This window comes from Bacillus rossius, chromosome 1 (genome assembly GCF_032445375.1).
Source record: "Bacillus rossius redtenbacheri isolate Brsri chromosome 1, Brsri_v3, whole genome shotgun sequence".
Lineage (NCBI taxonomy): Eukaryota > Metazoa > Arthropoda > Insecta > Phasmatodea > Bacillidae > Bacillus > Bacillus rossius.
The window spans coordinates 177,541,571-177,563,500 of record NC_086330.1 but is presented as its reverse complement, the minus strand read 5'-3'; the positions used below and the strand labels follow the sequence as shown (position 1 = coordinate 177,563,500).

The following is a 21,930-nucleotide window of genomic DNA, read 5'->3' as shown; positions in this document are numbered from 1 at the left end:
TTATTTTTTAATTAATCTTGATGACTTCCGTGGCTACCGCGAATCGTGGTTCGAGTTTGCGGAGACGAGACGCCCTCTCCTGAGCGCCAGGACCAACACCCTGTTTTGACAGGGTTCCAAGTTTGGGGCAGCCAAAATCCTCTGCCAGGACCCACTGGAGTCGGTTCCTGAGCAGAATCCAACATCTTTAGGCCTACTACCTCCATCACCGTCTACAGCCCCGGGTGATACCCGCATAATTCTATCTTTTTATTCACGAACTCAAAAATAGTGTAACCCAAGTAAGACAGCGGACAGTAAAAAGCAGTTCGAGGAGAAGTAGTTTATATTATGTTTTGCAAGGACTATATGTACAACCTTTAAAGTTACCAATGTCGATTTCATTCATGTTTTTAAGTATTGTTATTTTGTTAAACGTTCAGGGCCGGCCCGATAGTCAATAAGTTCAAAAAAATATATAATATAATAAGTGTAATGGTGAGGAATTTAAATAAGATCACTTATCAATAAAAAACCGATGTAACTAAGGAAAAGTCAATCTATAAAAAAAGAAAGAACAATGATTAATAAAATAAGGAAGTCTATAGACGTAACAGTTGTTTTTATTTATTTAATATATAATAACGATCCTTTTACTCCCAAGTATTCGTAGGGAGTCTCTAAATTTTCTTTGTTTGCTCCTAGTGTCGCCTCTGTTGTTGACTTTTATAGTTATATATTGAGGGCCTCAGTTATCAAAGTTTCCAAATCTTTTTACCTTATTATTTAATTATTCTTTAAGACACTTGGGGTATTACAAATGTCAATAGCTAATGGTCGCTGTCAAAAAAAGTCATTATCTTAAATAGAGTGCGTTTATTTACCAAACAGAGAATATACTTTGTAAGTGGATCAGTGTAATAAAAACAAGTTCATACTTTTGTTTTGTACAAAAATTAAAAATAAAAATAAAAACGTAGTGGAAAAAACTAAACCATACCACCACCTCAGTAAGAATTAACTTTTTTTCAAAAAAACTAACGTAGATAAACCTGTTTAAAATACAGTGAATACTACCTTTATTTACCTGTATTCATAAACAAATTTTCTTTATACCCAAAAATATTAAAATTTTAATCTAAAAAAAAGGAATAAACTTAGATATTCTAAAAATTAGTACGATTAAAAAAATATATTTTGATACTGAAAACATATTCGGCCATCGTACAGGTGTGAAAGCAACGCGGTACTCATTTAAACATGAGGTGTTAAAGACTTCCTTCAGTGGAATTATTGTTTGTTTGAAAGCTTTCAACAAATGTTTCTGGTAAATTAATTTAGTCCTGACATTTGACAGTCAATAATTCCTTTACGTTTTATACACGATCCTATTTTTATATATTTCACACATGCTAACACAACACTTACATTTTCGAACGAGTCACTGATTTGTGAACCTCTCTCTACATGTGTCAGTGAGTGCATATGTATCAGTCGTTTAAGTTTAACAATGTAAAATTATACAATTGTTAATGTTCAAAAAGAGCACCTAATAACAAATTGATTTCACTTTAAGTATAAAATACCTCAGTATAAATAATTATGTTTGCAATGCAGTATTCTAAAATTGTTGGTAATAATTTATATTTAATTTTATTACCAAAACATGTTGCAATGCAACAGTGTCCCTTGTGTTCAAAAGTTAAAATAAAAATTCTACATAGCACAAACAGAATACATTTTATGAAAATGGTTTTCTCCTTTTAGATGTCTCAAATGGATTTTGAGGAGTGTAAACTAAAAGCTTTTGGAACTTCCAAATAGTTCATTAATACATTATGTAATGTGTGCTGATCATTTTAATACCAAAAATTCGAAAATTTACTGAAGAACTCTTTGAACTATTTTGCAATTCCGAATATGCACAATCCTAGTATAGAATAAAACTTTGAAAATCAAGAAACAATCAAGATTACTGAATGTGACGACGCCACACACAAACTAGCTCTCTCAAAGGTCATAAGTCATAAATTGTCTGAATGATTTCGAAATACGTTATAAAGGTATTTTCTACACTTTATAGAAATCGGTTTATTTATTTTATTCACGCTTAACATTTTCATCAGTTTAAATTATGGTTCGCTTATTTTATGCGATTGTGTGTGATTTGAAAAGTATTTTGCTTTGTCTATGATTATGATTTTATCTTTGGTCATAAACCTTAAATTTTATTTTAATTCATTTTCTCTGCATTTGTAAAGAATAGGAGTTTTTATTACTTAATTTCTGGACAAACAGTTCATGTATTGTCAAAATTTAGAGAATCGCGTTGTTATTAACAAGATAGAGAAAAATGTTCTTTTAGAATGTTCGTCAGTAAGCACGTTTTTAAGTTAGATTCTCCAAAAATCTACTACAAGAAATATGACGATATTAAATAATTCAAGCTGGATTGCTGAAAATTGGAGAAGATTTTATAGATATTTGCAAGGAATTAAGTGGATTTATATAAAATTATTTACGAAGAATTACCAGATATTATCAACGAGACCTGAACCATTAGCTGCGGATATCGACGTGTATAAAAGAACTTACCAGGAATATATAATTTTGAGGATAATCTCAAATTGACCTGCTAAAGAATAATCGACAAATTCAATGAAGATTTGATTCCCGAGTCTACTTCTGTCCTGCCCAACCACGACTGACTGAAGGAAGGTGGAAGAACGTTTCAACGCGACGATGGAGTATCCAGAGAAGGACGATCCGTGAGCCAGTCCGACGACCAGCCCCAGGAGACCGTTCGAGAGGAGTGCGCGAAGGACTGCTTCTACCAGTAACGAGATTGATGGAGGTCGCTGTCCGTTGATCGCGCTGTGCAGTGGTCACCGAGGATTGCCTATTTTCCCTGGTGTGGTTTGCTGAAACCGAGGTTGGTTTGTCCCAGTCCCGTCCCGTCGCTGTATAAACTTTCGTCGTTACGTTCGAGATTTCTATCCACGCTAATCAACAATTATTCATTCAAAGAGACTTAAAGAATTGAATGTTTAACTAAAAATTGTAACTCCTATTCTGCATATATATTAATTTGGCTAATTTAAATTATCGTATATTATACCGGGATCCCAGTATTACATAGTTTTAGACGTAGTACATGATTGGAATTCATTTTGGAGTTAGTAACTATTTAGTAAGATGTTTATTCTGGTGTAGTATGTTTTCACTGAAACCCAGAGGTTTGCTCACCGACTGATTACTAAACGGCACACAATCATATATAATTAATTTTAGCTTGTTGTAACTTTCAACATGAACTAAACTTAAAAGTAGAGATAATTTTTAATTTATTTTAATCTGAAGTAACTGATTTACATCTTTGCCTAAATATTAATTTTACAAACTTTATTACGACTTTGTATTTAAATTGATGAGTAACTAAAATCCCTGAAAGAATTCCAATTATCTTAGATTAGCAAATCATTTACTTATATTATAGTGTGACTTATTAATTCTGTGAATCAAATATGTTGTATGATTGTTATGTCAACGATACAACAACACTTTGATAATACACTACCATATGTTACAGAGATCACATACTTTTTTTTACCACAGATAAAATAGTTACACAAAGAAATATTTTCAGTTTGGATTCTAGTAAGGTTAATTTACACTATTCAATTCATTCATTTTGGCAGAACACCACAGATGTTAGGAAATATACAATAAATAATTAATAATTTCTGTTTGACTCATTAGTGGGTTCCGTCCAACGTCATACTTATTTTAGTGACACGGAAATAGCAGCATCACTTAGTAGTAATGGTAGGACTAATGATCTTACCACACTGCCAAATACTGATGATACATTAAAGAAAATACGACTTAAGGCCAAGCTTCCTAAGAAAGTATTCTTGCTTAAAAGTAGTATATACATGTTCATCTGGAAACAGGTTCCAGGTTGTGGATGGTTGGATGGGTTCAATGACCAACCGCCTGACGGCATGGCAGCCATCTTGGTTGAACTTTACCTTGATATTTGACCTTAACCTTATACCTTGACCTTGATCTCAGTCGCCATCTTAAATTCTGCCATCTTGAAATCGAACGTCCCATTCCCCGAACATTGCAATTTTCGGTACGGCCGCTACATTAACACCGAGCGCCACAATCCCCTAACGTTGAACTTTTTGTTACCGCCAGCATCTTGAATTCTATTGTCACGCCCGCCATCTTGTATCTGACATCACAGCCCCTTTTTTCGATACTGACGAAACAGCTCCTGCTTTGTTGTCTGCTGGAGGCAGCCATCTTGGAACATGTCACGACCACCACCTTGGTTTTTTATGTTCTGCTGGAGGCTGCCATCTTGGATACCTACATCGTTGTTTCTGTTGTTTGTTACTAGTGAGTGCCAGCATAACACTGCCGTATGCACATTACCTGCGAATGCTGTTGTGGTCCTTATAGACATATTAATTTTTTTTATACAAAATACATTGGAACCGAGGTGATTCGGACCATGCCAGCTCGGACCTCAGGGTTGGAAAAATACGCCTTTGACCGCACGGCCATCAAGACATTTGCCTGCTGGAGTGCGCTGCCGTTATCACTATTAGTTAAATTTTATCCTCTAGAGTGCAGTATTATTTGTTACCTTTAAATTCATCATCTTATCGGCTATATTAGCTGCCATTATGAATTCTTTAATTATTAAAACAGTAATAACGGAAAAAATTACAAAATTCATCACTCATTAATTTAGTGATTGATTCAAATGATAACAGATCTTAGTTCTATCCTTGATCAGTACAAATAAAGATAATTTTATTAAAATTTTCATAAAAGTGACATGTTCGAGAAAAACCAACAAAATTACAAATATAAATTGTTATATAATTTCTACTCTACTACAAGAATAACAACAAATCACTAGTTTTTCTCGATTTATGCATCTGCTACCCACGAATTAAAGCGAGGTGGGAAGCCCCACCACTTGACGTAGGATCGTCCATTTCTTCGTTTTATAATCTTCTCCACCAAGTAGCCTACGTATCGGGATGCATCGTAGGCTGAATCTCTTCGGCATAGAAGCCGCCACGAATAGGCTTGTGGTCCAGCTCTTCGAGGTATTATGTCCTAGGCTCTGATTCGCGAACGTGGGTCACACCGAAACGTTTGGGACTCCAATTCGCAGTGAAACCTTTTTCGAAGACGCTTTCTGCTATGAGATTCGCACAATGTTACCGATGTTAGCTTTAGGCTTTCGTGGATCTTTCTTCTTCGTGTTGGAAATACTTTTTGAAGGAGGTGATCGTCCTTCACGTCTTAAGGATTCATTTTTGTGGTAGAATGCACCGTGGAATTGTATTCGCTTACTAGTTTCGGCAATACACCCAACATTTTTTAATTTCCGTTAAACACTGTAAGATTATGCAGTGTACATTTTAGCAGGGTAGGCCTACACAGCTAAAATGTGTTAAAAAAAATTCCGTTGCTCAACGTGTGATAAGGTGTTAACAGAAAATATAAAGGTAAGTCTAAAGAGGAAAGCCTTTAAATATTATACGAACTACATCTGTAAAAAAATTTCAACCACCTAACGCCGAAGAAAGACATTGAACTTTAGCACCCAGCATTCTCATATAAGTCAGGAGCTTTAAGCTAGAATATCTTTTGAAAATATTACGAAACATATTATTTTAAAAAATTCACCTGAATAATGAAGATTTTTATAAAAGAAGGTACCATTTCTACCTTAAATCGTGGTGTGACACTTGTGACAACAAAGAACTTCTATTGCGCTGTCGTATATTTAATCAAGTAATGTATCTTCAGACAAGAACGTTATACCAAACGAAAAATAAGCAGCATGAAAAAAACTCCAACCCTTCGGTAATTCAAAACGTCGCAGGGCACATCCCGGCCAACAGCCCGCAGGAGAGATGCGCGCGCCCCGAGAGACGACCGCCGACAAATACTGCGCCATTTTTTTCCTAACCTAAATTAAAGCTATGCGTGTGCGGGAGAGGTCTGGGTAGGGAAGACTCAAAGTGCGTCTCAGGCCAAGCCTATACGCTCTAATCATGTAGGTTGTTAACCATGCAGGAGAGGTAGCATGCATCATGTGCTAGGAGGGGATTGACCAGCCATGGCTGCGATTGGTGCCATGACTAACACCCCTCACTGATTATTCTAGACTAAAACTAGATAAGTTGGGCCCAGGAAAAACCTGCATAGACACAGGGAAAACCCTGGGCTCATTCATGCGGGATACAAAAATCATGGTGACCTTCGAGCATATATATATATATATATAATATATGATCGAAGAGTGCGACTATATATATGATCGAAGCGTGCGACCTTGAGACTAGAGATGCTACAGTGCTCTTGCGTGAGAGCTTGGAACCACGAGTACCTTCTTTTTGAAAGATGATCTGTCTAGCGGGGAAACTTGTAACTACATCAGTTTTGGATCCGAAAATTGGCCCGTTCAGAACCGAATATATTTGCTATACGACTGCCTAAAGCACTTATATGATTCTGCTGATGTCACATTAGAAATGCTGTTTATATTTTTAACACTTTATTAAGTGGCAGAATAGTATTTTTTTGACAAAGTTCTGTTATGAAGCTAGTATGGTGACAAGGGTATAGCTAGCTCAAAATGGTAAAAGGAAAAAAGAAAAGGGAGTTTTTTTTAATTTTACCTCTTTTAAGTTGTTGATAAAATTTTCCCTATTCAGCTACGTACTATAATACTTCTCACATACGACACAGTGTCTCTATTTTGTAGTTATTTTCTTTCACTGTGTTGAAATACTGACAACCAATCTGTTTATACATATTTTTTCTTCAGAAATTTGTTTATATATTGTTTTTCCGTTCTACTTCTCTTTCCACTTCGGAAAGGGGGAATCTTTCGGTCACCCCCCTTCTCTTTTTGAAGTATGAAGTAAATGTCATCTAAAAAATTTGGTGCTACAGTAGCAACATTTTATTAGATTATACATGTGAAAACAAAAATCAAACGTATTTACGGACAAATTTGTGAGATATGGTAACTAAAATAAAACGAAGCCAACAGATATTTTAAAGAATTGTGTGTGGTCCAAGAAAGTGAAGTCTTCCTCAAATTTATATATCACTCTTGAAATAAACTGGAAAGAGTGAACGCATGGCTATGGTCTTCCACATACCTGCAACAGAGACAGGAAGCACAACATTAAATCATTTCACATTGTGCCATGTCTGCAAGTATTTTTGTAATGTTCTTATGTTGCAGCTTATCTTGCCCAAGAAGTTCTTTAAATATTTCAAATGGGGCAAAGACTTGTAAAAAATTAGGTAGTAGACACTGGTTCAAATGTTATGCAAGGATCAAAACATAGGAGACTAGTGAGTTTATTGTTCTTAGTACATAGTAAGATGACTAAAATATTTGCAGTGCAAAGGATTCTCCTTTGTTAACAACAGCACATGGTCAGGGCCGCGGAGAGAGACTAGAGGCCTGGGGTCAAATAATTTGGTCGGGATCCGTCCCAATATTTTTTTGTACGAATTATGAAACACCACAGTATACAAAAATTTGAAGACTGCACTCGATGCCATGACCATAACTGTATACATGATCTGAACACATTGCGTTACTTTTAAGCTTTCAAGTTAATTATATCTGCAATGGGCATTTAATTTTCGTCGTGCTATCAGGGTAAACTCAGGCATCGAGAAATCTTGGAACCCAGCCAGGCCTCCCACGTGCCCGGGCATCTTGAACACCCATCCTCCTTCTTCAATTTTTCTCGACGCTCCTGCATATGAATCGGTTGAAGGGGTTAGGGGAGGTAATAACAGTGTGATTATTTTAGAAAAAGTTACAAATTAACACCTTTTTAAAAAGGAATGTAAGGAATATTCGTAAGTAGTATGTAAATGAGGCTCCGGGCCAGTGGCGGCTGGTGCCTTTTGAAAATGGAGGTTCACAGCATTAGGCTCTTTTTATAAAGAATCACCGAACACCCCCCCCCCTCCCTTTTGAAGCGGGTGGTCCGGACGTGATCAAAAAGGCATACCGCAGAATAATATGTTGTGAAATAAAACCTCTCCTTTACTTGATTAGTAATCACATCACATACTTCCTTGGTTGCAACAGTTCTATTTACATGAACATCTTCCACTTTCTTTTTTTAGAATGCTGCTCTGGCACCGACATTTCAGTTCGCATTCTCACTTTATCCATATTCTCTCTTTCTTTCTCAAATGAAAGTCGAAAACTGTCAACATGTTTCCTGACTTTATCGGCATCGATGCTCCTTTTTTGTAGCTGATTAAACAAAATGTCTACGTGCGGCATTATATTGTGAAAAACTGTCAGCCAAAATACAAACACTGGATCATTCAACATACGCCGAATAGCTCCCGACTGATTGATTGTTGTTGACTGCTTGCATGACGACTCAATTTTTTTCATGCATTCAATTAGTTGTTTTCTGTACTCGTACACCGTGTTAACAGCAAGACTCTTAAAATTCCATCTTGTAGAAGAAGCACGAGGAATTATCCTGCCAACAACGCCATCAAGAACAGTAATTCTCTGTGTGAGTGGCTAAATAAGTTCGTTATATTACTCAAATTGGAAAAGAATACATGGACTTGTTGGTTTTGGCTTGTAGATTGTGCCACAATTAAATTCAACTGATGCGCAGAACAATGAACGTAATGCGCATATATATAATTTTTTTGAATAATGGCCTGAACACCATTGTGATGCCCACTCATTACACTAGCCCCGTCATAACTCTGTGATATCAATTTCTCGGGTTTGTCAACAATACTTTCCAAAACAATGCGAATACATTCTGCGATTGACGCAGCATCATGTCCTGGAGGATTTACAAACTGCCAGAATCGTTATACTGCTTGCCCGTTAGGTAACACATAGCAAAAAACTATAACCAATTGGAATAAAGATGATATGTCTGTCGTTTCGTCTGCAATCATTGAAACAAAACTTGCACATGAAATTAATTTTTTGATGTATTCTTGGCAGACTTTAAGCATACAATCTAGCAAATCGTTTTGGATTTCTTTACAAGTTCCTTTGAAAACAGTTGCAATTGCAAGGTGTTCTTTCAAAGATTTGTCTAACTCTGCTGAAAGTTAATTAACCCTCTAAAAATTCCAGGATTAGCAGATTCTTGTGTCTCGTCGTGTCCTCGCAGCGCGAGTTCAAACGCCCCGCAAATGTTTATACAATCTATAATTTTAGACAAGACATAACGATTTTTTGTAACTTGCTCGTTATGTTGTTTAATGTTCAAGCGGTAGGCACACTCAAGTTGTTGGTGAATGTCTAATTTCCCCAAAAGATGAAACTCCCGAACGGAATTCAAATGTGTTTCTGCACTCTCATGCTTCTTTATTTTTTGACTTAAGTGAGACAAATCTGAGACGCCAAAACTTACAGAACTAGATTCACCACTTCTTTTCGCGAAGAGCAGGCAGGGAAAACAATAGAGCCGGTTGGTTTCTTCGCATCCACAGATCCACGAGTTTTTCTCGTAAATGTCCTGCTTAAATTCTCTCCTGAACTCCCTATTTATTGACTTAGTCACTTGCACTATAGTAAGTTTAGGCATTGGCCTGCCTGCTTGTTTTATTTAGATTTTCCTTTCCAATGACAAATTAGAGAAAAACAGTGTTTTTATGCCGAGACTGTTAACTTACTCAAGGCCATAACGAGTAACTTAACTTAGTAGTTAAAACAAACTTTTTAAACGTCGCACTAAACGCACTAAAGTAGAACAATAACACATGGCAAACAGCGCCGTCATCATTCTCGAAGAGCGAGAAAAAATGGGAGAAACAGGACAAGAAATGTCGCGCCGCGCACAGGATAGTGTTGCGCACGACTGGACTGTGCTCCTAGGCTGGCTTATGGGGAGCTACCCCCACCACGTCGCTCCGAGCCAAGCGACGCGCCGTCGCACAGTGGGAGATTTGCCCGAAAACGTGGTCAAAATGTAAATCGCGAACTTAAAATCCCGACGAAACTGGCGATGTGGTAGTAATGTTAGATCATCCCTGCATGGGAAACCGGATATGGCAATGAGAAATTCCCATATCCTGAGGTTTCACGGAAAATGACAAGTGAGGGTAGAGTGAGTTGGGTGTACCTAACTATGTTGAAGATAATTCCATGCTGTACTAAAGTGAATGTCGCGGCCGTAAAAATTGATATTTTTAAGTTCTGAAAAATGGATGCAATTCCTGGAGATATGGCGTCTATATCGCTGCCTTATGTTGTTATATATAAAGCTGTAATGTTTTTTGCTTTATTTTCTAAAGCTACTTTGTGAACATAATGAAAATTTAGTTTTATCATATTACATCGAGGATTTTAGTTGGGTATGCCACATTATGCACCTTTCTTTCGAAATAGAGTGTTTAGTTTATTGTTTTAGTAATACGAATTTACAATAACTAGCTGCTAATATGTGCTACCCTTTGTGTAAGATATTTTTTCCTTCATTGCTGCACTGGTGGCGACTCCCTGAGGCTATGGCGGGTCTAAGCCGACCCATCATTGTCGACAATGTGCATAGCCCGTTCAATACCAGATGCCTTTTTTCTTATTTTTTCATAAGTTTCACTAATTGTCAGTTCATTCTCGACATCGTCATCGATGTATGTTAAAGTCTGGAGAAGTTTACTAGTGGTGGTCTAGCCTTTCAGAAATCTTTGATGAAAACCACATGTAGTGTTGGTATAGTGCGATTTTTTATTGATACGGAATTTTTTACTACTGGTAAGAAACAAATTTAAAGTCCTTCAAAGTTGTTCACTAAGAAGGACAATTCTTTTAGATTTTCCAGCTGTAAAATAACCATTTAATGATGGGTGGGTACACACAAACCCATAAGGAATTTATTAAGTTTATGTCTTGTGTTGTTTTACAATTCAATTTTTGTTATCTAATGAGATGAAGAAACTTCCTAAATTAGTTCACGAGACTGTATGGAATGATGGGATGGAAGAAATGGCAACAATTGAGAAATTTGAGCGAAGTTTAACAGCCTAGGTCTTCAGTGCCAGTGACCATGATTTGGGGTAGAATCGAAGCATGAATGGAATACAACAGTGAAATGGGAAGCACTCCGAGAAAACTAGCTTTTCTAGGGCCAAGTCAGTTACATTTCCCCCTTAAGAAATTCCGGATCGACCATAACCAAGAATGAATCCCGCGAATAAGACATTATTCCTAAGGGTCTACTGTTGCGAACGCAAATTAGCACTGAACAAAGAACTTGTAAACGAATTCACCAAAAACAGCACAATGTAATGAACAATTTTTGACATCTTAATTATGGTAGAATTTTGTTGACTATTTCTTTGGTATTTTATTTTTTCACTATAACAGAATGGCATAAAAATATCAGTGCATTTTATTACACTATTGTAATTATATTCAACAAAATGGTATTAATAATTTGTGAATATTATGTTTTTAATATTCCAAATTGTTTTTCATCTATGTTACTCTATTCATACAAAAAATAATCCAAGAAAGGACTCCATTACTGCAAACCAATTTCCCTCTTTCCCTGATCTGAACATTTTTACCCGCCCAATGATTTTAATAAGTGCCATTGCATTTCAGTCAGGCAAAATTTTCATTTTAGGATCAGGAGAAGAAGAACTGGCATATACTAGGAGGGAGCTATTCTTAATGCTGAAGGGCTTTTTAACTTCAGATATAAGAACTAGTCTGGAACACCTACAGAAAGTGTTGTCTGAGAAACGGGGTTGCATTATAACAATACCTGCGAGTGCAAGGCCTGCTTTGTCCACGTTTTTTTCTAAGCTAAACACTAAATGTAAAGAATATTCAAGAAACATTGACTATTTTCTGAATAAAAATCAAGCATGGCTCAGCAAGAACATTTGTATTCCGGTAAGTAATCCCAGTTCTGGAGAGTCGGCAAAGAAACGTGGATGCCCTTCCGTGAAATTTTGTTCAAGTAGTGAACGAACGAAACGAAGGAGAACAGAGCAACTACGTACAAATGTAGACATGTCGATGTTGTCTTATGCCACTCAGATGAGCCTTCGTTCATCTGGTAATATAGATACTGCCAACATAGTAAAAGACATAACCACAACTACCCCAACAAGAGCTTCGAAATATCGGAAGCGTTATATAGTATGCAAGTCAAGAAGACAATATCTGCAGATGAGGCTTTGTCTATAATAACTGAAGCTAAATTGAGTAGGCATCAGTACAGTGTAATTAGATCAACAGCGCGAAAACACAACTGCAAATTGTATCCCAGTTATGAAGCAGTAAGGGAAGCGAAATCGAGGTGTTGTGCACCGCGTACGAGTATCACAGTTACTGAGAAAAGTGCAGAAGTGAAGTTTCAAAGTCTGTTAGATCACACCTGTCAACGTATTTTACTAGTCAAAGAAGAAGTGATACAAAGTTTACATCCCGACGATGTGCGTGCATTAAGTTTAATTTGTAAATGGGAATGTGATGGGAGCTCGGAACACAATGAGTACAAGCAAAGATTCAACAACGATTCTGATTCGGATGAAAATGTGTTCTTAACATCTTTTGTACCATTGCAACTTGTTTCTTCTGAACTGAAATCTCGGGACGAAATTGTTATATGGAAGAATCCGAGGCCTTCATCTCCCAGGTTTTGTAGGCCAATCAGACTGCAGATTCTCCATGAAAACACTGAATGCATTATAAGAGAAAAAAAACTATATCGAGCAGCAAATTGAATCACTTGTTCCACTGACTGTAACAATAAATGGGAATGAGATATCTGTTACATACAAAATGTTATTTACAATGATGAGCAATTTTCAATAAAATTACAAACATTTAATATGCATATTATAGACTACAAATTATATGTATTTTTTGTTATTTTAGCCTCTATAAGATGAATCGCCATTAACTAATTGATTTTAACATTAAATTCGTAATCAGCGACCTCGAAAACCCCTATAATGAAGTTTGTATGAAAAAACATTGGTTTTTGTATTTTTGACCACATTTTCGGGCAAATCTCCCACTGTGCGTCGCCCGCCTAGCAACCATCGCACGTGCGATCCCAGCAAGCTGCGCTTACTCTATAGCGGCGGTTTTGGAAAATATTGCTAATGGTTATAAGACTAAATGGGTTGTATTTATTTATTATTCGATGTGTATGATATTTAAGTATTACAGTAGGCGCCTATTTAAATGAGGCGAGGGGGTTCACGTGCGAGTGTGCTCTAATGCAATAACCGCCACTGCTCCGGGCACAGGGTTCAGGGTGTGGATTGTGTGGATTGTGATTGTCGGTCCGCCATCTTGGATTGTGACGTCACGGTGGCCATCTTGGATGACCGTGACCTTGAACTTGACCTTGAACTTTGACCTTCAAAATTAGCCAAAATTAGCCAAAATTAAGCCAAAATTTCCCCAAAATTCCTCAAAATTCACCAAAATTTCCATTTTTGTGGAAAACATTCCGCCAAAAAATCTCAAAAATTAGGATTTCGAAAAACCTCAAAAGTTATTTTGCCTTAGAAAAAACACATGGTCCATATAGAGGCTTAAGCATCCATGTCTACAGCCTCCGATAAGCCACTGACGTCATCATGGATTATGTCATTTTGGATTATGACGTCACCGTTGCAATTTATGTTACGGCCGCCATCTTGAAAATCTTTATTTATTATCCGATTTTAATGAAAAAAAATTTAAATTTATAAAAAAATTCAATTAATAAAATTTTATTAAAAAAACAAAAAAAAACATACATTTACGGCATGGAGCTAGGAGTCCTCGGTTCGAACCCGGTAAGGCCAAAAAAAAAATAAAAATGGCGAATGATCCCTCCCTCATGGTGGCTTCAGGCAGACTGACCCCCACCACTTATGTCAAAGTATATATATCATCAGGTAGTATGATTCCATGTCCGCCATCTTGAAAATCCGTAATTTTAATGATAGAGATTCGGAAAAAAATCTAAAATTCATCAAATAAATTGACAATAAATGTACTGATTGATTCAATTGATTCATGTCCGTGGTTCGATCCCTGGGCGATGCAAAAAAATGTAATTTTATGAAAAAATATCAATTTCAATAAATAATGATCAAAGTCCTAAAAGAAGCATAGTTTCCAAATCAAAAATCATCCTATAGGCCATTACAGCCACCATCTTGGATATTTGTATGTATTGACCTAGACATTCGGGAAAGATTCCAAAATTCATCTTAAAAAATCACACATTACTTTACATATTAAATCGATACTTGGTTAGATCTATGGACAAAAAAAATTAATTTAAATACCAGAAAAGTGTCAGGTTCGAGAAATAAAACACCGCAAGTTCTTTTACAAACAATTTTTATTACATAATTTCTATTCTACTACAGGATCACTTGCGAAAGCTAGCACTCTTATAATCATTTAGCCCTGCATAGGCACGAAATGACTAATTCTTAGCTCAAATCGTTTTATACTAGACAGAGACCAACCAGATCCTTTACAGACATAGACCTCCTCTTCTTGATAGAGTTTCTGGATACCGTGTTTAACAGTTTGCTTCACATCGTTAGAACTGTAAATTACTGCAGCCGATGCCTTGAATGCACACTTCTTCACTTTATCATCGAACGGATATAGCTTTCCATATATACAGTCCAACCACAAGTTATATTTCAAAGGTACGTTTGTTGCTACATCATCAGTAAGCTGAATAATTATGTTCTGTCTGATATCGTCAAGAAAATTACAAATGTCTTTCTACTCACTAAACGTATTTAGATAATAGTAGTCTTTCAATGTTCCACGAAATGCAGACTGCGCCAAGTAGAAACCATTATCATCACATGTAGAGCACTGATCACAGTCTTAGGTTTAGTTCCATGTCCAGATGCCATAGCAATCGGTTGCTGCGCATCTGTTTTTTTGCTTGTACGCTTTCGAGTCGCCAATCTAAAGCGAGGAGTCGAAATTTCTGCAGGTAGTTCAGCAGTAGACGCACGGACTTCACCTTTACAGTTTTTCGCATGTCGGCGCAAATTATCAATTCGAGTAAACCATTTATGGCACTTATCACAGCTAAACTTCATGCGAGAAGGATTCTTCGTACATTTACTCCTCTCATGTCTCCGTACATCATGAGCAAATGCAAACGTCATATCGCAGTAGCCACAAGGATACCGCGGTGATGAAGACGAGCCTTTCAGACTCGATCCAGATACTGACGTTACTGCAGTTGTACCATTTCCAGGCATACTCTTATGCACATCAATCATTCGCTGTTGTATAGAAACCTTTACTTTCTGCCGCGCAACAGGTCCTTTGCATGTCTCCAAGTGTTGCTGCAAATTAGCATTTCTTGTAAATTGCTTGCGACATATTTCACAAACAAACATTTTTCGATAACGGTTCTTAGCACATTCTCTCTTCTCGTGTCGTCGAGCATTGCTGTTGTTTGAGAAAATCTTGTCGCAGTAACGGCATCGATGTTCGTTGTTTGTTGTCGAATCACCAGACATTGAAGTCTCCATCGAGGTCGTAACGGCGTTCATCATGGTTTCCTGCGCAGCCAGCTCTGTAGTCATTAAGCTCTCTTCTGCTGGTGGTACCGCGACTGTTGAAATCTCCTCCAATGTTTACGTCGTCGTTGCCAACGGGATATGCTCCACCACCGTCGTCGCTGACGTCAAGGTTGCCATAGACGATGGTACAACCTCCATCGAGTTCAACGTTAAAGTCGGTAAAGATGCCATCGAGTTCACAGGAACAGGTAATCACGCGACTTATGCACCAGAATATACAAACTAGGTGATCCTTACACCATCGACGACAGTAACAATCTGAGCGAACTGCTGTCTAGGACTCGCTTATATACATGCATCGGATGGAATAATACGCTAATCAAATCACGAACCATTTAATATAATACTAGAGTCCAAAAAAAAAAAAGAGAAGCCCATTCAACGAAAAAGGTAGCACATTTTGGAAGCACCATCAACAAAAAGGCAGCACATTTTGGAGGCACAATTAAAAAAAAGGCAGCACATTATGGAAGCACCATAAACTAAAAGGCAACACATTTTGGAAGCACCATCAACTAAAAGGAAGCACATTCTACAAAACGAAAGCTCATTTAACGAAAAGGAGGTACATTCTCACGTACATTCAACTCGGTAGGATGCGATCGCCAATGTTAAGTTGTTAGGATATAATGTCTTCATCAGTATATGAATCCATCAGTTTTTAGTTCCATGTATATCATTGGCTCCATCAGTCATTGACTCCAACAGTCTTTTGGCTCCAAAAGTCATTGGCTCCAACAGTCATTGGCTCCAACTGCCTTTTGCTTCAACAGCTCCAATGATATTTGGCTAGAATGCTACGAGTCTAAGAGACTATGAGGGTACAAGGCTACGTGTCTTCAAGTTTACGAAACTGCGAGGCTACAGAGCTACGAAGCTTCTAGAACACAAGTTTACGAGACTGCGAGGATACAGGACTACAAGTCTACATGAGTACTTGACTACGGAGCTACAAGTCTACTTGGCTCCAATTGCGACATCTATCTTCGGCTGAATTTTCTCTTTGGCTCTAACTGCTCCAGCAGCATTATGTTATAACATTACAAGGCTACTTTGTTACATAGCAACAAGTCTGCAAGGCTCCAATTGCCGCATCTGTCTTCGAAGGAATTTTCTATTTTGCTCCAAATGCTCCAACAGCATTAAGTTATAAGATTACAAGGCTACTTGATTATGTAGCTACAAGTCTACGAGGCTCCAAGGCATCATGACTACGCGACTACGAGTCATGTGGTTACGAGACTATGCGATTGCAAGTCTACATGGTTATGTGATCGCGAGGCTACAAGATTACGAAGCTTCCAGAACACAATTGCAATGATGACGTCAGAGGCTTATTGGAGGCTGTAGATATGGATGCTTAAACCTCTTTTAGGATTTTGTGTTATTTCTAAGTCTTTTGAGGTGTTTTGAAATCCTAATTTATGAATTTTTGTGTAAGAAAACGAGTATTTTCCCCTCAAAATGGGAATATTTTTGGAATTTTGAGTAATTTTGAGTCACTTTTGAGGAATGTTTGAGTCTAAGATGGCCACCATGACGTCAGAATCAAAGATGGCGGACCGGCTCCCGGCTCCAGCACCTGGCGTCTGGCGCAGGACCGTCATTTACATACTACTCCAATCTATACATAAATATAAGTATATTATTACTAGGTAACTGCCTATCGTAATATGCTTCGACCATGCCACGCATTGCCACACTGCAGACCGCCTCCCTACGCAGATGGAGTATGTTTAGCCTGTTAACCAGGGACTCTGCGCAGAATGGTATCTAGCTAGGTGCATTACTTATTGTAACATTCTTATTCTAATATGCCACGCATTGCCACACTGAGACCGCCTCCCTACGTAGATGGAGTATGACTTGTCTGTTAACCAGGGACTCTGCGCAGCGTGGTATCTATGCTAGTAACAATGCTTACTCTAATGTGTGTGTTCTAAATTACCATGCTACGACGAACTGCCAGCAATACGAGTGTTATGGGCGGAATTCTCTCGCCAGGCAGCTCGGCTGTGATTGGCCGGCTGCTCGGCCAATCTCGCGCCACTACGGTGGGCGGTGCGCGAGAAACGATTTTGGACGTTTGTATTTCTGTGTCACGTCTGGATCATAATTCCCGAGCGAAGAAACATGTGGGTTCGAACTATTTACGCACTTTTCATAAAAGGTTTGTGTGGTTCTAATGTAAAAATCTTGCAAAGTTTCCGACTCGGTTGCACGATGCAAAGCTTCTACAGGACAGCATACTACTGGAGCGTCTGTAGCGATTCGAATACACTTATTCTGAATTCGCTGTATTTTAAGTAAGTGTGTAGGGGCTGCTGTTGCCCAGACAGGGGCGGCATAGGTGATGATAGGGCTAATGAGATCTTTGTAGAGCAGTAGGCAGGTTTTAACCTTGCTGCCACGTCGCCTACTCATAACTGGGTATAGTGAGCTTATTCTAGTCTGTGCTTGCGCTCGCTTGGTGTCTATGTGGTGGCGCCAGAGTAGTTTTCTATCCATGTGGACGCGTAGGTATTTAACTACGTCTTTGTGGGGAATGTTTTCGTTGAACAAACTAATGTGTGGCCTGTTGTCAACGGGTGTAATGCGTTTGCGAGTAAACACAATAGCTTCGGACTTAGTTGTATTAACTTTGATTCGCCAGGTCGTGCACCAGTGTTGGAACTCGGTGAGCGCGACTTGTAATCTGTTTGTAGCTAGCTGGATGTTGTGAGACCTGCTATACGGCATAGTAGCCCAGCTTCACTAGGCGGTGTGCGGTAAGTGGCATGTCACTGACATATAGATTAAAGAGTACAGGGCCTAATATACTTCCCTGTGGTACACCTGCTCTTTTTTGTTTTAGGTCTGATAGAGCTCCTTCAGTAAACACTCTAAACATTCTGTCTGCTAAGTATGACGCGACTAGCTTGATATAGCAGTCCGGGAATCCTGTTTGGTAGAGTTTGTAGATTAGCCCCGCACGAAATACTCTGTCGAAGGCTTTTTCTACGTCTATAAACGTAGCAACTACGTAGTCTTGTACGTTAAATGCGCTTGTAATTTCTTCTGTTAGGCGCACTAGCTGATGCACTGTCGAATGCGTACTGCGAAAGCCGAACGGTTCTTTTGGCAGTTTGTTATTATTTAAATGTGTCGGTTAAGTCGGTGTAGTATAATACTCTTCACGACTTTAGACACAGTACTAGGTAGACCGATTGGCAGGTAGTTCTGGGGCAGCGTTTTGTTTTTACCCGGTTTGTGGAAGACTATAACTTTAGCTTCTTTCCACTGGGAGGGAAAAAATATTTAGCCTAAATGTTGCATTTATGCATTCCGCTAGATATTCGAGTGTTTCATTCGGGAGTTGTTTGAGAACAACAGCCTGTATGCCGTCGTTCCCGGGAGCTTTTCGCGGCTTAATTTTTTTGATACCTCGCTTTATTTCTTGCGCCTGAGTTAGCATAGGCGCAAAGACTGTAGGCAGTCACAATTTAACGCGGAGTTCATGGTAAATGTGTTGGCGAATGCTTGGGCCTTGTGCCGGGGTTGGAAAGCTACGCCATTGTTTGTTTCAAGGTGCGGGATTTTATCCGATTTGTTTAAAATTCGCTTCGTTTTTGTCCAGGCGCTTCCGTCCTGGGTTTCAAGTCTCGCGATTTTTGTTTCCCACTGGCTACTTCGCCAGAGTGAAATTTCGTCGGATATGACTGTTTGTAACTCGTTTATTCGGCGTTTCGTCTGTTGTGTACGGCGCCGTGTGTATTCACACCGCAGTCGATTTTTTTTGTGAAATCAAGCTGCGGATGTACTTTGGCAGCTCGTCGTGCGCTAGCCTAACCTCCTTTTATGGGATGCACTGGCTGATACCATCCTGGATTTTCTCAGTTAAATTTTAGTATCACGGAATTTTAGCTATCGCCATTTTCAATGTTAATTTCGGCCGCGTCAGGGAGATTTATTGTTAAGTAATTTTTAAAGCGTTGCCAGTCCACATTTCTATAGTCCTTGATTTTACGTGGTGGGTTTGAGTCTATGTTTGCATCATCGAAGATCAAATGGACTGGGGAATGGTCCGATGACATGTCGTGTACAACCTCGAGTTCGAATCCCGTGTTGACACGCTTGTTAAGGGCGAAATCTAAAATATCGGGCAAGTTATTTAGTCTACAGAAGTCATGTGTGGGCTCGGAAGGAGTATTTACATGATAGTCTCTGTTAAGTTTGTGAGTATAGAGTAGCCTGTCGTTCGCTGTAGTGCGCCTGCAGTTCCACTCTAAGTGCTTGGCATTTATGTCGCCTACAGCGAGGAAGCTCGGGGCCGCCCCATACAGGGCGTCCAGATCCGCCACACTGAGGGACCTACCAGGGACAGCGTACATAGAGATCAGTTAAATCTGTTGGCGGTTTATGGTTAAATTAATTCCAATTGCCTCTAGATTTTGAAAATCAGGGAGCTGTCAATCAGAGTGTTTGACACTGTTATGGACTGCAAGGGCTACTTCGCCGCCTCTAGCATCTCGGTCGCGCCTATAAATGAAATAATTAAGAATAGTCAGTCTGTCGGTCGGTGTTAAATATGTTTCGTTTATGGCAACTATTTTTATTTTACATTTATTCAGATGGTTTATTAATTCCGGTAACTTAAGACTACTGGCCAGGGGTGTGACGCAACTCGGGACCAGATTAGTCGCTGTTATGGATGGTGTCGGCAAGCGCGCATATACAATCCATGGTGGCACGGATTTTGTCAGCTATGGGTTTAGCTGGGTTTAGCCAAATTACCAGTAGCTGGCACAGAGGGCCGATGGCAATCTGCAAGGGGCGTTGCCCCTAATGGCTTCATTTGCCTGCAGGGCTTCTTGAATGTCCACGAGAGCTGGTGTCTGGGCGCTAGTGGATGGTGTCGGTTGGGCAGTCGGCAGCGCAGGTGCTGTGTCAACTGCCATGGTGGCCTCAGGTGCGGCCTGCGGCTGGGTGGGCGGGGTTAGGGCAAGCCTGGTTGCAACCAGCTTGTCCTGGGCAGGCTTGTTGGGGCCTGTCCTGGGTGGGGCGTGAGGGCTTGCCTTGGCCATTCTTGTGGCCCGTGCGGTTCTTCTTGAACCCCCTCCTCTTCTGCCATGGGTTGTTGGCTAATACTGGGTCGTCCAGCTCATTGTGGCTGGGCTCCCAGCGCTGCTGAAGAGGCGTGAACCGGCTCCCGCTGGCCTGTGCCAGGTACTGGCTGAAGCTCGGTGGCGGAGGGCCCCAGGGGTTGGGTCTCGGGGGTCCGTGGTGGCCCTGTGGGGCTCGCTGCTGGGGCGGTGGCTGTTCTGCTGCTCGCCTGTTGTCGCGCAAGTCACGGCAAGACTGCTGCTCCCGTTTCTTGCGCTCTTGAGGGGGAATGTGTCTGCGGTTCTCCTTCTTGTAGGCACTGCACCCTTTGTAATTGACGCAGTGCTGTTCGTTGCAGTGATCACATTTCTTGTGCTCCTGCTGGCCTCCGTGCGGGCAGTCTGTGGCACTGTGTGGGCCGCTGCACCATCTGCAGACTACTGCCGCACAGCATCCCTTGCCAAAATTATTAAAAAGCTGGCATTTGCTGCATTGGGAGGGTCCCTTAGGTCTTCGGTAATCATCCACGCGGATCCGCATTCCAGAAAATTCGCGCAGCGACTGGATCCTTTCGCTGTCCCACGATTGCGACACCTCGATGACGAGAGCATCGCACTTAACTCGCTTTTGCCTGTTTTCCAGGAACCAGTGGTTCTGGACAGGCATATTCATTGCTGCGAACTCCTCCTGGAGAAAGTCCGACGGAGTGTGGCGATGCACGCCACGCAAAACGAATTTCTTGGGAACTTCGTGTTGTTGCAGAAGCACTGAGCGTTCTGCCCCAATGGTCTGAAGAGCCTTAGTCGCGCGCTGGTAGTCTTGGATACTGGCGGTGTGCACCATTATCTCGTCCCTGCCGCGGTTGACGCACGAGAAACGCTCTGTCAGTGCGTGTTTCAGCGCATGCTACACACACGGATACTGATGTTCCTGGTCAAGGAACACGAAGAATGGCTTGACGCTAGGGGCCTTGGTAGCTGCCGCAGTCGGCTGCAATGAGGGGAGGTGGGTGGCTGGAGGGGGGGGGGTGCCCGTCTGCTCGGCGGAGGTAGAGGCCGCCATCTCGTGGTGTGACCTCTTCGCTTTCTTTGTGGCGACTGTCTTCCAGTAGCCTTGATTGTATTTCTCCTGAAGAGAGAACGCAGTTTCGTCCATGTCAGTCATGTTTGTTCACGTCACTGCCTTACACTCGCGAGCACCCACTGACCGTCCCCCGGGGCTAAGTTAGCCGGGTTC

The 21,930-nt window shown here is 40.0% G+C and overlaps 1 protein-coding gene across 1 annotated transcript in view; it reads right to left on the bottom strand.

Annotated features, from left to right (window-relative positions):
• Positions 1-6,956: 6,956 nt before the first annotated feature.
• The window catches only part of LOC134527121 (uncharacterized), a 130,287-nt gene continuing 115,313 nt past the window's right edge, over positions 6,957-21,930 (bottom strand). Inside the window, exon 9 of the mRNA XM_063359491.1 lies at positions 6,957-7,181. Within this exon, the coding sequence (XP_063215561.1) occupies positions 7,127-7,181 (55 nt within the window). The 3' untranslated portion in view covers positions 6,957-7,126. The remainder of the gene's footprint in view (positions 7,182-21,930) is intronic.